The sequence below is a fragment of the Penaeus vannamei genome, chromosome 42, assembly GCF_042767895.1.
Source record: "Penaeus vannamei isolate JL-2024 chromosome 42, ASM4276789v1, whole genome shotgun sequence".
Lineage (NCBI taxonomy): Eukaryota > Metazoa > Arthropoda > Malacostraca > Decapoda > Penaeidae > Penaeus > Penaeus vannamei.
The window spans coordinates 19,346,911-19,363,345 of NC_091590.1; the positions used below are offsets into that span (position 1 = coordinate 19,346,911).

Below are 16,435 nucleotides of genomic sequence, written 5' to 3' on the forward strand. Positions count from 1 at the left end.
TCGACGACGCATACCGAGACCTGATTGGTTGACCACGGACACCTCAGGCTCGCCCATTGGACCGCGGGCTCCCCTCGTTCCCGGGTGGCTGGCACAGCTCAGACCCACTCAAGCTCCCGCACCCGGGCCGAGTTCATCAACAGGGCTTACCTGGACCTCTAGGTACCAAGGTTTTTTGTTGTTACTTTCGTGGGAGACTAAAGGGCTTACCTGGATCTTCTAGGTCCAAGGTTTTTCGTGTTGCCATCGTGGATGATTTAAAGAGATTGACACCCCCACGACGGACAAGACGATTGGCTCTTGGTGCAACTGCTTTGGGTGCAGTTGCGCAATACCTGCTTTGGGCTAGTGCTTTTAATTACAAGCCTTGATGTGCAATTAATTAAAAGCACGACGCGCAGTGGCAGCCGATAGTTTCGCTGCGAAGTGTTCGGCCGAACATATAAGGGCTCACGCCCGTTCGGCAGGGTTCCGACCCCGACCGGCCTTCCCAAATAGAGACCGTTGGCTACCCTGTGTGCCTCACCGTTTTTGATACCACTTCCACCCTTTCATCGTCCAGTTTATTAGCTCTGCTAGCCTCCCCTCTACCCATCATTCATCACCCTCGCTATGGCGTAACACAAGGGTCACGTTATCAAATTAGCGTATTCTGGGGAGCCTATCTCTTGTGAGGAGGCTCTCCAGAACATCTTCATTATCACTGAGGTGGCAGTCACACACCTATTTAAGGTCCATAATGGCTTCAAAGTGACAGTTGCCAAACCCGAACACCTGACCCCATTTCTTTCGGCCGACGGCCAAAGAAAGCTCAAAGATCATGGCTTCTCACCTGTTCCCTCCCCCGAGATGAAGGCTAAGTGTACGATCGTGGCGAAAAAGATCGACAAGACGATCCCCCCACGATCGTGCGAGTCCATCTGCCAGGAGGTTTCCGTCAAGAACGGTGTCACTGTTCGCGACGTTTACAAGCCGCCCGAGTCGCGAATCAAGATTCGCGTCTCATCCCCCGAGGAAGCCCAGAAACTTCTCTCGCGGGGACTCATGATGTTTAATACGTCGGTCCCCACCTACAACTTGGAACCCGAATGCTTCATTCACATCGACCAATGCCTTAACTGCTACCGCTTTCACCACAAAAAACACCAATGTACACACCCCCAGAGATGCTCTCGGTGCGCCGGCGACGGTCATTTCTTCGCCAGGTGCACTGAAACCATCAAATGCTGCAACTGCGAGGGATCGCATGTCGCAGTTAGTGGATCCTGCCCTAAACGGAAGGAAATACTAAAGGCAAAACGAGCTGAGCTCCGCCAAGGCAACAACACTGTCCCTTCCTATACAACGACAGCTGCCACACGACCTGCTCAGACCAGTACACCCAGACGACCCACGACTTCCCCTCGGACAACTCTGCCCACACAACCCCAAACAAGCACCCTCACACCGAAAACAAACCCAAAAATCCAAGCCATATTACACGTAAGTCTCATCGCTGCCAAATACAACGCAAAAAAATTCGCAAACATTGTCCCTATTATGCTCCAAAGAAACGGCTTCCCCAGCATCGTTGTCCCTGAGGAAATCTTTGAAGACGACAACCTATACATCCCTGAGTACGCCACAACAAACACAGAAACCACAGGAAATGAGGTGACAGACACTCACCAAGAGCCTCATTCTTCCTCACAACACCGACACCTCGTTTTGCAACCTCAGCCACAACGAAGACAAAAAGAAACAGCACAGGCACGCCAAACTACAAATACCACGGATCACAAACGCAAACAAACCACACCACCATCCACGCATACCAAAAAAGACAAAAAGGATCTTCCTGTCCCCCAAGCTCGTCGTCGTAGATTGGATGACACCATTCTTGACGACGACAGTAGCGACTCCGACATCGATGTCGAGAGCGTTCTCGAGGCCGGGCTTGGGCTCTCGGCTGGAGCCATGCTCCCTGCCAGGGGACCCCTGGGACAGCGCGGAAGCATTGGGAATTGGTCCGCCGATTCCCAGGACTTCCGCGTCGGTTCACAGGACTCCCTGCCTGACTTCGAGGAGCCGTCGATCGCGCATCGATCGCGGAGCCGCTACAGGGCTCAGGTTTACGCCACGCAAGGTACACCCAGGTAGAATGGGTGTACCTTGAGTGACTAACTGACGACCGACCGAGCCGATGCGGGTTCTTCCACCCGGTGGAGGACCCCGTGTTGGCTAGGTCGATCTAGACGCGCAATCCCACGCACGAGCTGCATCTAAACAAAACAAAAACTCTCTCCTTCACACACAAACACTCTACTCTCACCAACAACAAACACTAACAAACACAAACTCCAGCTTGTTCTGATGGAATGAAGCACTCAGACGGTTCCCTGTAGTGGGTCGTGACCGATCTATTACACGTCTGAACTCCGCGAGGAAGCCTCTCCCTTCTTCCTTAACATCCTGTGGGGTGAGTTGGCCTGTAGACAGACCAACAAACTCCGTGCTTGACTCACCACTGGCTGGATGGACTCACCCTCCATCCTTCGTTCCGGCTGGAGATCAGGTTTAGACCATGATCTCTTTCTTTGGCATGGGACAGGGAATGATGCAGTTTTCGGGTTTTGCCGCATCACTTTGAAGCCCCCTTCTACTCATTCCTTTCAAATTTCCCCTTCCCCTATCCAATCGTTTTTGTTCATTTTTTCAGTGTTCAGTTTTTTCGTGTTCTCTTTCTGTCTGTTTTGTTTTGTTGTCGTTTGGTTTTTGTGGTCTTGTACCTTTTTAATCTCATTAATAAAGTAATCTCCCCCAGGTACTGCCCTCTCTTATCCCCGTTTTTAAATACCTTCACCTCGTCTCCTGACGCTTGTGACCGCCACCTCACCCCTTACCCTTCACCCTCACTCATACCAAATCCTTGCCATAGCGTTGACCCTCCTCCTTATCCTTACCCTGACATCCCACTGGCTTCGGTTTCCGAAACGTGGCGCTTGCTGCTAGTACTCGTGCCAGGACCACAAATCCTTTAGCGTAAGGGTTTGTGCCAGCCGAGGAAAGAAGCGTCACGGCCAGTGGAGTTAACCCAATCGTGGTGAGGCCGCCCGAGCCGCGCCCCTCCGGAAGACCTGCGGCCGAGGGAGAGAAATCTCCTCTCGACCCGGGCGGGAGGGGCCAGCCTCTGTATGGCCTCATTCGAGCTTCATCCTGCTTCAACGGTGATGGTTAGCCGAGGGACAGCTCTGGAGCCACGGTCGAGAGGCTGTGGCTCCGAGCATACCGCAGATGGCGCCAAAAACCTGCTAACTTCTTTCCCCTCCCCCTCAGTTAGCCGAGAGGCTCCGTGTTCGCCATAGCGAGGCTCCGCGAGGTACGGCCGCGCGGTGAACACGCGAATCTGCCGATGGCGCTGGGCCCCTCGAACCTTTTCCTCTTTCAACAAACCACTCCAACTATTACCTCAAGTTTACCCCGCAGGCTGGGTGAAGCCCCGGCTCCTTCTTCTTCTGAAATTCTTTTCCTCCTCCTTATCCTTCTCCTATCCCCACTCTTCCTTCCCCCCCCTCTTCTTTACACACTATGTCTATGTCTATGGAGACTAAAGAGAGCGATTTGACACCCCCACGGCGAGCTCAACGATCTGGCCCTTGTGCTGATAACTTTGGGTGTTATCGTGCACTACCTTGCTTTGAGGCTAGTGATTTTAATTGTAAGCCCAGGGTGCTTGCAATTAAAATCACGAAGCACTATCAAATCAGCTCTTTTACTGCGAGGTGTCGGCCGGACATATAAGGGCCCTGGCCCGTTCGGCAGGGTCAAGACCCCGACCGACTCTAACACACAAAGAGAGCTGTTTTGCCAGTGTGCCATCCTTTTTTGAAATCCATTTCCACCCTTTCATTGTCCTGTCATTAGCCTCGGCTAGACTCTCTACTTCCCATCATCATCACCCTTACGCGATGCCACCATGGGTCACGTAATCAAATTATCATACTCTGGAGAGCCCATCTCCTGTGAGGTGGCTCTCCAAAAAATCTTCTCCATCACAGAAGTTGCTGTCACGCACTGCTTCAAAGTGCATAATGGCTACAAAGTTGTTGTTGCTAAGCAAGAACAGCTGAACCCTTTCCTTTCGACTACTGGCCAGAGAAAACTCGCTGATCATGGTTTTAAACCTCTCCCCTCCCCGGAAACGAAGGCTAAGTGCACGGTCGTGGCTAAAAACATCGACAAGACAATCCTGCCACGATCGTGCCAAGCCATCCAGGAGGAAGTCAGCACCATAAACGATGTCACTGTGATGGATGTTTACAAACCACCAGAGTCGCGAAAACTTAAGATTCGCTGCTCAGCCCCCGATGAAGCACAAGCTTCTCTCCTGTGGGATCGTGCTTTTTAACACATCCGTCCCCACCTACAACGTAGAAGCCGAGTGCTTTGTTCAGGTCGATCAGTGCCTGAAATGCTACCGTTACAATCACCTGAGACACACCTGTATACACGAGCAGCGTTGCAGCCGCTGTGGTGACCCAGGTCACTTCTTTTCCACCTGCAGCAAGGACATCAAATGCTGCAATTGTGGGGGGCAGCACGTCGCTGTCAGCGGGTCTTGCCCTACACGAAAAGAAATAATCAAGACTAAAAGACAAACACTCAAATAAAACAAAAACACAACATACGCAACAGTCACCCAACCCTTACAAACAAGCACACCTACCACAAGACAACCAAACACGATTCCCTCATGAACCACTCTGCCGCCTGCACACTTCCCCCAAACAAACACCTTCACACCAAACAACAACCCTAAAATACAAGCAATACTACACGTAGCTTTAACAGCTGCCAAATACAACGCCAAGAAATTCGCAAACATAGTCCTTATCATGCTACAAAGAAACGGTTTCCCCAGCATTGTGATTCCTGAGGAAATCTTCGAAGACCAAAACCTGTACATACCTGAATTTCACACACAAACAAACACTCACACCGAGGTCAGAGAGGCGACCATGACATCCACACAGCCCTCTACCTCTCACTCACACGGACTCCCACAGCCACTACCACAACGAATACATAAAGAAACTGCACAAAAGAAAACTACACCAGATACTTCTGACAACAAACGCAAACATACCTCACCACCAGACATGCACACCAAAAAAGACAAAAAAGACCCTGAGCTCTCGGCCCCCGAGGCTCGTCACGTTCACGACGATACCATCTTGTCGGATTCCGACAGTAGCGAGAGCCTCGAGATCGATGTCGGTCTCGAGGAAGGCCCCGGTGCCTCCTCGCTGACTGCTCCCCCCGAGGGAGCAGGTCCTGTTCTCCCTGTCAGGGGAACTTTCGGGAGACGAGGAAGTATCGGGAATTGGTCCGCCGATTCCCGAGAATTCCGAGTCTCCCAGTCTCAGGAATCCCTTCCTGACCTTGACGAGCCCTCGACGGGGGCTCGCTCCCGTCGTTACCGGGAGCAACAAACGCCACACAAGGTGAGACCACAACACCCGGACTCGCCATGAGTGGCGTGCTGACAATCGTGCAAGCGAATGTAAGATCATTTTTCAATATACGTAACGAAACGGCTGGTTCGTAGGGTCCTGCATCCTCGTCAAATCCACCCTTCATTTCGAATTCATTTCACCCCCATTCATCCATCCAGACTTCATGGCTGTACAGCTATTCACCCAGCAGGGCCCTATAATGATTGCCACGGCCTATATCAGACCAAATTCAAACTTGCCACTTTCAGATTTCAATAAATTATTCAGCTATAATAATCTTCCAGTCTTCTTCGCCGGGGATGTCAACGCATCACACATATCACTACACCACACAACCACGAACGCACACGGTAGACAGCTCTTGTCTATTTTCAACACAAAAAAACTACATTACATAGGACCCGACTTCCACACCACAATCACGGCTAGGGGAAAAGGCAGACCCAATCTCGTGTTCGGGAACAGGGCCGCCCTCCCCTACCACACACACCTACAACCAGGTCCGAACATCGGTTCTGACCACATACCCGTGATCATAAAACTTTCCACCTCACCTATACATAACAAAGAAACGCCATCCTTCCGGTATAAGAAAGCAGACTGGAACGATTTTAAATCTTATCTTTCAGATCAAAATTTCGACTTTAACCTTGACAGAGAAAATGTTCTCGAAATAGATAGGCACTGGCATCATCTCTTTGCTTGGATTTCAGCAGCAATGCTCCGGTCCATCCCACGAGAGCGTTACAAAATACATAAATCATTCCATCCAAGCGAGAGAACCAAGCGTCTCCTGATCTGCTACAGGAATCGTTTTCTCCTAAATATTCAGAATTTACACCGAGTTCGGTGGGACCTCAATATCCTCAGAAACCATGTCATAGATAGTTTTGATAATGACCGCAAAATTCATTGGCAAAATTTGATTAAACAAACAGAATCGATGCGAGTTCGCAATCCACGAGAATTTTGGCAAAAGATTAAACAGTTAAAAGGCAGTAACTTTCCCCCCTTCAGTCACCTCCTTAAGGACAACACTCAAGTTTCAGATCCCGTGGATGTTATCAAAATTTTTCGTGATCACTGGCAAACTGTATTCTATCCTCATGAACCACACCCCTTTTCAATCCATCAACACCTGGAGCCAAGAACACAGGATAGAAACAGAGCCAGAGCCAATTATCCACATGGATAGGCTGGACGACACATGCTAACTCCGTGCTCCCATCTTGCTGGAGGAGATTAAACAAATAATAAAGAGGTTTCCCCGTAAGGCTCCGGGCTCCTCTCAGATATGGCGTGAAGTACTCCTTCATCTTCCTGACAACGTTTTACGAGCTATGACGCACCTGTACAATACCTCTCTTGCTTCTGGCTACTTTCCTGCCCCCTTTAAGACTGCTATCGTGGCCCTCATACCTAAGCCAAACAAAAACCTCACTGACCCCAAGAATTACCGCTCAATTAGTTTACTAGAGACTTTAGGCAAAAATTTTGAAAGAGTCATTAATTCCCGACTAAGGCGGTATCTCGACGACCATGACCTACTTTCTTCCAAACAATTTGGCTTTCGCTCTCACCGCTCGACTACTGACGCACTGAACCTACTGACTAACTACTGTCTTAACAACAAAGACAGACAACTTAAGACGGTCCTCGTGACCAAAGACGTGGAGCGAGCCTTCGACACGGTCTGGCATGCTGGCTTGAAGTACAAAATCTGCACTAAATTCAATTTTCCCTCGTGCACCAAGAAGCTGCTTTGCAGCTTCTTGGATGACCGTAAATTAAAGCTAAAATTTAAAGGCAAAGTTTCCTCTACAATCAATATGCACGCAGGTGTACCTCAAGGCAGCATAATCAGCCCAACACTATACATATTATACACTAATGACCTCCCCGACCCCACCTTCCCTGATTCACTGACGTTACTTTACGCTGACGACTGCACGCACTTAGCTAGACACGATTCGCTCGCTGGTGTCGTCCGACGAATCAACGACAAGCTTGACACCGTCTCTCGATGGGAGCACAAATGGCTTATCAAAACTAACTCGACAAAAACAAAAGTCCTTTTTATAAACCCAAGACACAATCCTCCTTACGATCCAATATACCTAAACTCTTTCGACAGACTACAAGCACCTCTTCAAATAACACACTCTTGCACCGTCATCGGTGTCACTTTTGACACCATGTTTAGATTTCACTATCATACCTCTTCAAAAGCCGCATTGGCTAGAAAGACCTTACAATCGCTTTATCGATTCAGATGCGCTGCCACGCGCACGAAGCTGCACCTGCTCAAAGCACTCATCACACCACTCCTCACGTACGCACCACTTAAACTCGCCGCACCTAGAAACAGACGCAAGCTACAGATCGTCCTGAACAAAGCACTTCGCTGGGTCTACAGCGTGGCGTGGGACGACTTTGTGTCAACAGCACGATTACACGAGAGGGCAGCGGTGCTCCCGCTGAACCTCGTGTGGCGATGGATGATTTGTAAACAACTCGACAAACTCCGTGCATGGTGCCCCGACTGGATAGAGCGCTCCAGCGCCTTCATCCAGGGACGGAGGAGCGGGATAGGCGGTGATCTCTTTTCTCTGGACTGGTCTGAGGAGATTGAGCCAGCTTTCTGAGCTTGGCAGCGCGTTCTTTTCCTTTGTGTACTCTCTCACCTCCTATCTTTCTCGCTCTCCCCTCTCATGTTTTATTTTATTGTTGTTATTAATTTAACTACTTAGCATGGTTCTAACTCCCCCGAGAAATGGCCAGCCACGCTGTGCGTGAGGGAACACCCCGAGGCCCGCCACATCACGATGTGACGGGCCCCGGGATGTCCTTGGCTCGGCTCATTTCTCCTGTTTTGTGTTTGTTTGTTTTTTAATGTTTTTAATGTTCATTTTAACGTTCACTTTTATTTTATTTACTCGTTTAATCATTGTTTTTGATGCATGTAGTTGTTTCTTTTACACTGTAGTTTTAATTTGTTTGTGTTTTAAGTTCTTTTAAATTAAGTTTTTAAGTTTTGTTTTTGCGTTTTTAAGTTCTTTTAAGTTTAAGTTCGTTCTCGTTCTCCAACGGAACTTTTAACCTCCCCAATAACCAACTACCCTCCGGTAAGCCCTATCCCCCCTTTTAATTAACTTTCCCTTTAACCCCTTTCCCTGTGTGACGGCATCTTCGACCTCATCTCCCACCTCATTTCCCTCACATCGCGTAAGCGTCCCGCATCCTAATCCTTACCCTCATCTCACTGGTTCCGGATTTCCGACACGTGGCATCTGCCGCTCGTACCCGAGCCATGACCGCGGCTCCTTTGTCGTAAGGAGTGCCAACGCGCGAGCCGGGGAGGAGGTGCCACGACCAGTGATGATAATCCACCCGTGATGTGACCGCCCGAGCACATCTCCACGGAAGTCCCGCCGCCGACAGAGAGAAATCTCTGATTGACGCAGGCGGGGGAGATAGACTCGTTGCGGTCGCATCTGCTTTCATCCTCCTTCCATCCTCGCAGTATCGAGGTTAGCCGAGGGCACCACCGTTGCCATGGGCGATAAGTCCGTGCACGGTGGAGCCGCAGATGGCGCCTGGCAGGCTGCCCTCCTACCCCCTCCTCCCCCGTTCGCCGAGCGCAACCCGCAGCCCGGGCATGGCCACCCTTGCTGGCGCGGAGCTGGCCCGCCAGTTCCACGCCAAACGGGTGAATCATGCCATGGCTGCGGCGAGCACGGAATGCGCGGAGCCTCCCCTCGCCAGCCTTTTCCCGCCTTTTCCGACTCCAGTCATCTATCCCCCATCAATTACCCCGCACGCTGGGTTAAGCCCCGGCTCTTTCTCTCTCACTAAATCATCCTTTCTATCCCCTCCTTATCCTTCCCCTCTCCCTCCTTCCTTCCCCCCCTTCTCTCTCGATTTCGATTTCGAGTTCATCACTCACTATCCTCCAGCCGAGCAAGACACAGCAAGCAGCAACTAGGCCTACCCAGGCCCTAGCCGACGGGAGAGCCGCCCCGGCTCTCCCCGGCGATCTCCATTACACCAGCCATACCTGTGGGCACTCACACCCACACACAAAAGCTCCTTAAAGAGATGATTGACACCAGCCTATGGCGGATACCAATCCATTGCCATACTGGTGACTTTCCGGAGTAACACAAATACCCAGCTTTCTGGAGTATCACGGTTATCGCTCGCTCGCTTAGCTCCCTCACTGAGAAGAGAGAAGTGTGTAAAAAAGGGGGGGGGGGGGGGAAGGAAGAGTGGGGATAGGAGAAGGATAAGGAGGAGGAAAAGAATTTCAGGAGAAGAAGAAGGAGCCGGGGCTTCACCCAGCCTGCGGGGTAAAATTGGGGTAATAGTGGAGTGGGTTTGTTGAAAGAGGAAAAGGATCGAGGGGCCCAGCGCCATCGGCAGACTTTCGTGTTCACCGCGCGGCCGACCTCGCGAGATCGTGCGGCGGGGCAAGGCCGCGACTCGTGGGGCGGGGAAAACCCCCACGACCTTGAGCGCGGCTCGCCTCACCACATTTTTCCCACGGGGCGTGGAGCCTCCCTATGGCGAACACGGAGCCTCTCGGCTAACTGAGGGGGAGAGGAAAGAAGTTAGCAGGTTTTTTTAATGACATATAATGGCGCCATCTGCATACCGCAGATGGCGCCATTATATGTCATTATAATTATTACTATTGTCATTATCATTTCGAAAATTATCATTATTGCTATTATTATTATGAAAAAAGTTATGATGATGAAAATAGCAATAAAAATAGTATAATAATCATAACTGCAATAATGATGATAATATTGATAATTATGATCATAATGACTATAATTATAATAATCATAAGAATAATGACAGTAATGATAATAATGATGATAATACTTATTATCCAGTCCATTTATAATGAAATAAAGGCCAAAAGTAATAAAATCCCCAAAAATCGAAAAAACGAAAAAAAAACTAGCGTATTACAGCCTTTTGAGAGAAACGTCGTAAAAAACCTTTTCGCTTTTTATTGGTAATTATAAGGATTTTAACATTAATTCAGGTAATAGGGATGATTTTCATGATAATTCCTTCATTATATGCAATAATGATAATAATGATGATAATGACAATGGTAATGACAATATTAATGATAGTAATGATAAAATCATAATCATAATGATAATTTTGATTATTACTGCAACAATAGCAATAATCAACTCTATTCCAGTAATTTTCATACTAATAATGACAATAGAAATAATAATAACATCATTATCATTGTCATTATAATTATTATTATTGTCATTATAATTTCTAAAATTATCATTATTGCTATTACCATTATAAAAATAGTGATGATGATGAAAATAGCTATAATAATTAGCAAAATAATCATTATAACTGCAATAATGATGATAATAATGATGATAATGACTAAATTGATAATAATCATAAAAATAATGATAGTCATGATAATAATGATGATAATAATTATTATCCAGTCCATTTATAATGAAATAAAGGCCAAAAGTAATAAAATCCCAAAAGTCGAAAAAACGGCAAAATCTAGCGTATTACAGCCTTTTGAGAGAAACGTCGAAAAAAAACTTTTCGCTTTTTATTGGTAATTATGAGGATTTTAACATTAATTCAGGTAATTGTGATGATTTTCATGATAATTCCTTCATTATATGCAATAATGATGATAATTATGATGATAATGACAATAATAATGATAATAATGATAAAATCAGAATTATAATGATAATTTTGATAATTACTGCAATAATAGCAATAATCAACTCTATTCCAATAATTTTCAGACTAATAATGACAATAGAAATAATAATAACATCATTATCATTGTCATTATAATTATTACTATTGTCATTATTATTTCTAAAATTATCATTATTGCTATTATCATTATAGAAATAGTTATTATGATGAAAATAGCTATAATAATTAGCATAATAATCATTATAACTCCAATAATGATGATAATCATGATGATGACTTTAATGATAATAATCATACGAATAATGACAATAATGATAATAATGATGATGATAATTATTATCCAGTCCATTTAAATGAAATAAAGGCAAAAGTAATAAAACCTCAAAAGTCGAAAAAAGGAAAACAAATCGAACGTATTACAGCCTTTTGAGAGAAACGTCGAAAAAAAACTCTTTCGCTTTTTATTGGTAATTATGAGGATTTTAACATTAATTCAGGTAATTGTGATGATTTTCATGATAATTCCTTCATTATATGCCATAATGATGATAATTATGACGATAATGACAATGATAATGACAATAATTTAAAGATAATGATAAAATCATAATTATGATAACTTTGATAATTACTGAAATAATAGCAATAATCAACTCTATTCCAATAATTTTCAGACTAATAATGACCATAGAAATTATAGTAACAACATTATCATCGTCACTATAATTATTACTATTGTCATTATTATTTCTAAAATTATCATTATTGCTATTGTCATTATAAAAATAGTTATGATGATGATAATAGCTATAATAATTAGCATAATAATCATTATAAAAAAATTAATGATGATAATAATGATGATAATCATGATGATGACTATAATGATTATAATCATAAGAATAATGACAGGAATGATGATAATAATGATAATAATTATTATCCAGTCCATTTTTAATGAAATAAAGGCCAAAAGTAATAATTTCCCAAAAGAAGAAGAAACGGCAAAATCTAGCGTACTACAACCTTTTGAGAGAAACGTCGAAAACCCCCCTTTTCGCTTTCTATAAGTATATATGAGGATTTTAACATTAATTCAGGTAATTGTGATGATTTTCACGATAATTCCTACATTTTATGCAATAATGATGATAATTATGATGATAATGACAATGATAATGACAATAATAATGATAATAATGATAAAATCATAATTATAATGATAATTTTGATAATTACTGCAATAATAGCAATAATCAAATCTATTTCAATAATTTTCAGACTAATAATGACAATAGAAAAAATAATAACATCATTATCATTGTCATTATAATTACTATTGTCATTATTATTTCTAAAATTATCATTATTCTTTAAAAATTTTCATTATTTTTATTGGTAATTATGATGATTTTAACATTAATTCAGGCAATTGTGATGATTTTCATGACAATTCCTTCATTATATGCAATTCTTCTTCTTCTCCAAGTTTTCCCCTTTTACATTACAGGGTCGCTGCAGCTATCCTCTTCCTCCAGGTTTCCCCGGGTTTAGTGCGTCTTCCTCTAATGCTTCTATCTCTTCTCAGCCAGTCCATCCATCTCAATTTCGGCCTTCCTTTTCGTCTTCTTGCTGGTGGTGCCATCTCTAGCACTCTGCGCCCAGCATACTCCTCGTCTCTTCTTTTCACATGACCAAACCACCTTAGTTGGACTTTCCTGAACTTTTCCGTAATGTGCGTGATTCCCAATTTTCCTTGAATCACTTCATTCCTCACGTGATCTTTCAATGTGTGGCCACATGCCCATCTGCACATTTTCATTTCTGCCACTTCTAGTCTCTTGGTGTTACGGGTACTCAGGGGTACCGTTTCCATTGGATTACCAACATGTGGATCCTGCCTTTCACTTTCGATGGTATACTTTTGTCGCAGAGGATACCAGACATCTTTTTCCAGTTGTTCCATCCACATTGTATCCTTCGGTTTACTTCTGCCCCGACTCCTCCATCTGTCTCAAGTGTACTTCCCAGGTACTTAAATGCCATTGTTTCTGGTAACTGTCTATGCAACATTTCCACACTCCCAGTTGATGTCCCATTCAGGCACATATACTCAGTCTTTGATCTTGAGATCTTCATTCCTCTTCTCTCCAGTGCATATCTCCACAGCTCCAGATCTTCTTCCAGCCCCGCTTCTCTCTCGCACACAATACCACATCATCGGCAAACATCATATTCCGGGGGGCTTTCCATCTGCAATCTTTCGTGTGCGAGTCCATAATGATGGCAAATAAAAAATGGACTCAACGCTGATCCTTGGTGTAACCCCTTGTATTGGGAAGGATTGTGTATTTCCCCACAGCACACTTCACTTCAGTCACGCAACATTCATACGTCTTTGACCACTCTTATGTATTTCTTAGGTACCCCTTTATCTGGCATGCACTAATACAGCTGCTCTCTTGGTACCCTGTCATAGGCCTTTTCCAGGTCAATAAACACACCGTGGAATTCTTTCTGAATTTCTCTTGTAACTGCCTCAACACAAAGATGGCATCTGTTGTTGACTTGCCTTTCATGAAGCCAAACTGTTCCTCACTAATCTCCACGATTTTCCTTAATCGGCTCTCCTGCACTCTTTCATATAGTTTCATGCTGTGGCTCATGAGCTTGATGCCTCGGTTGTTACCACATTCCATGATGTCTCCTTTATTCTTGGAAATTGGTATTAAAGTGCTTTTCCGCCATTATTCAGGGTTTTTTCTCCTCCTCCATGATTTTGTTGAGTTCTTGCTTCAGATATTAAATTTCCCAGTAATTCCTAAGCTCTTCCACACCTCGACCGGTAGATTGTCTGGGCCCACTGCTTTGCCATTCTTCATCATCTTCATAGCATTCTCCACCTCCTCACTTGTGATCTCACTAGGCCTTTTCTCCACGCCCTCTCTGGGTCTCTTTCCTGCTTTTTCTAGGGTTCTCCTCATTCATCAGTTTGCTGAAATATTCTTGCCATCTCTTCAGTATCTCAGCATTTTCCACTAACACATTCCCCTTTTCACCCTTGGTCAGCTTTGTCTGGTAGATGTCTTTGAGTTCTTGTCTCTCTGCATCGCCATTCTCAGTGCCCGCTTCTGTCCATCGATGGTCCCCATGTCCTCATACAGCACTTGGTATTTCTCTTGCCTTTGCCCCGGCAACACTCTTCTTTGCTTCTTTCTTTGCCCAAATTGTATACTTCTTTATTCTCATCGTTATTCTCCATGTCTAAAATTTTCTTTGCTTCCTTTTTCCTCTTGAGGCTCTCCTGTACCTCATCATTCCACCACCATGTCTTTTTTCCAGGTTTGCACTTTCCTGATGTTCTCCCTAACAGTCTTTCTCCTAGCTTTCTCAGGTATTCCGTCACTTCCTCAAAGCTCCTATTTCCTTCCCTTTTACTCTGCTGTAGTTTGTCTCTTGCTGCTGCCACAAACTGGCTCTGCGTATCTTTGTCTGCCAATTTTTCCACCATTTTTTTTCTTTGTACTCCTATTACTTTCCTCCTTGGTGTTACACTCATCCCAGTGTACATGTAAGTGGTCTGTGCTGGCTGGTTACACTCTCACCCAAGAACACCTTGCAGTCTTTTATGCTTCCTCTGTCACTCATTCTACACAAGATGTAATCAATTTTTGACTCTGCATCTCTGCTCTTATATGTTATCCTGTGTCTCTCTGCTTTTTTTGAAGGGAAAATGTTAACTATTCGAAGGCTGTGACTCATAGCAAAGTCAACCAACTGATCGCCTGCCACGTTGCTCGCTCCAACTCATATTCCAATGGTATCCTCCTTTCCTCTGTTGTTGCTTCCGCAGTGGCCGTTGAAGTCTCCTTCAATCCATAGCTTTTCACTCTCCGGTATTTCCCTCAGATCTTCCTCTAGGTCTTCCCAAAACTGCGTTTTCTCTTCTTCATCACAGCCCGTTTGGGGTGCATAAGCACTCATGATGTTTACAATTTCTCTTTCAAGATCCACTTTCATCCAGATAATCCTGTCTGATCGCCTTTTCACACTCAAGACGCCTTTCTTGATGTCATCATTCAGGATAATACCAACTCCATTACGTTTTCCATTGCTCCCGTTGTAGAACAACTTGAAGCCATTTCCGATTTCCTTCGCCTTGCAGCCTTTCCATTTCGTCTCCTGGACAAACGTGATGTTTAAACCTGCGCCTTTCCATCAGTTCCACTATCTCCTGTCCTCTTCCTGTCATACTCTCAACGTTCACGGCGGCTATCCGAATTGTTGCCTTTACCTCCTCTACTCTCTTCCTCCTCCTCCTCTGAGCTATCTTCCTTAGCCGTATCCGCTCTTGATACGGTAGCTGTCGTCCATTTCTCACAAGTGTACGGCGATGTCCTTGCGCGTCGCTTGTGGGGAACGCCCCCAGCCAGGTCTGGATTCTGATTTGCCTTACTCATTTGGTTGGAGCAAAGTTTTATGCCAGATGCCCGTCCTAAAGCAACCCTCACCAATTTATCCGGGCTTGGGACCGGCACGTTTCCCCGACTGTGGAGGTTCTCCGAGGTTAACGACTTGAAAAGAACAAGCCTCAATGGGTGGTCTTCTAAACCGAGTAAACTCCCCGTCCAGTAATACGTGGCTGGTTTCCTTCATTTTATGCAATAATGATGATAATTATGATGAAAATGATGATAATGACAATAATAATGATAATAATGATAAAATCATAATTACAATGATAATTTTTATAATTACTGCCATAATAGCAATAATCAATTCTATTCCAATAATTTTCATACTAATAATGAAAATAGAAATAATATAATTATCATGATAATTATTGTTATTGTCATTATTGTTTCTAAAATTATCATTATTGCTATTATCATTATAGAATTAGTTATAATGATAAAATAGCTATAAAAAGTAGCATAATAATGATTATAACTGCAATAATGATGATAATAATGATAATCATGATGATAATGACTATAATGATAATGACCATAAGAATAATGACAGTAATGATAATAATGATGATAATAATTATTATCCAGTCTATTTATAATGAAATCAAGGCCAAAAGTAGTAAAATCCAAGAATTCGAAAAAAAAAGGCCCAAAAACTAGCGTAGAAACGTCGAAAAAAAACCTTTTCGCTTTTTATTGGTAATTATGAGGATTTTAACATTAATTCAGATA

The 16,435-nt window shown here is 44.4% G+C and overlaps 2 protein-coding genes across 2 annotated transcripts; both read right to left on the minus strand.

The window, feature by feature from the left end:
- Positions 1-13,639: 13,639 nt before the first annotated feature.
- Positions 13,640-14,116, minus strand: LOC138860680 (uncharacterized). The gene is made up of 2 exons (XM_070118693.1): positions 14,069-14,116; positions 13,640-13,945 (listed from the first exon to the last, which is right to left on the minus strand). The coding sequence occupies exons 1-2, from the start codon at positions 14,114-14,116 to the stop codon at positions 13,640-13,642; spliced, it is 354 nt and encodes a 117-aa protein (XP_069974794.1).
- A 37-nt stretch (positions 14,117-14,153) lies between these two features.
- LOC138860681 (uncharacterized) lies at positions 14,154-14,790 on the minus strand. Its single transcript, XM_070118694.1, has 2 exons — positions 14,454-14,790; positions 14,154-14,362 (listed from the first exon to the last, which is right to left on the minus strand). Exons 1-2 carry the CDS (start codon positions 14,788-14,790, stop codon positions 14,154-14,156), a joined length of 546 nt encoding a protein of 181 aa, XP_069974795.1.
- Positions 14,791-16,435: the final 1,645 nt, after the last annotated feature.

Coding starts and splice junctions, on each gene's coding strand:
- LOC138860680 (XM_070118693.1), bottom strand. CDS start 14,116: ATGATGAAGAATGGCAAAGCAGTGGGCCCAGACAATCTACCGGTCGAG. Junction 13,946..14,068: donor CAGACAATCTACCGGTCGAG/GTGTGGAAGAGC, acceptor CCAATTTCCAAG/AATAAAGGAGACATCATGGA.
- LOC138860681 (XM_070118694.1), bottom strand. CDS start 14,790: ATGAGTGTAACACCAAGGAGGAAAGTAATAGGAGTACAAAGAAAAAAA. Junction 14,363..14,453: donor TAAAGAAGTATACAATTTGG/GCAAAGAAAGAA, acceptor ATCGATGGACAG/AAGCGGGCACTGAGAATGGC.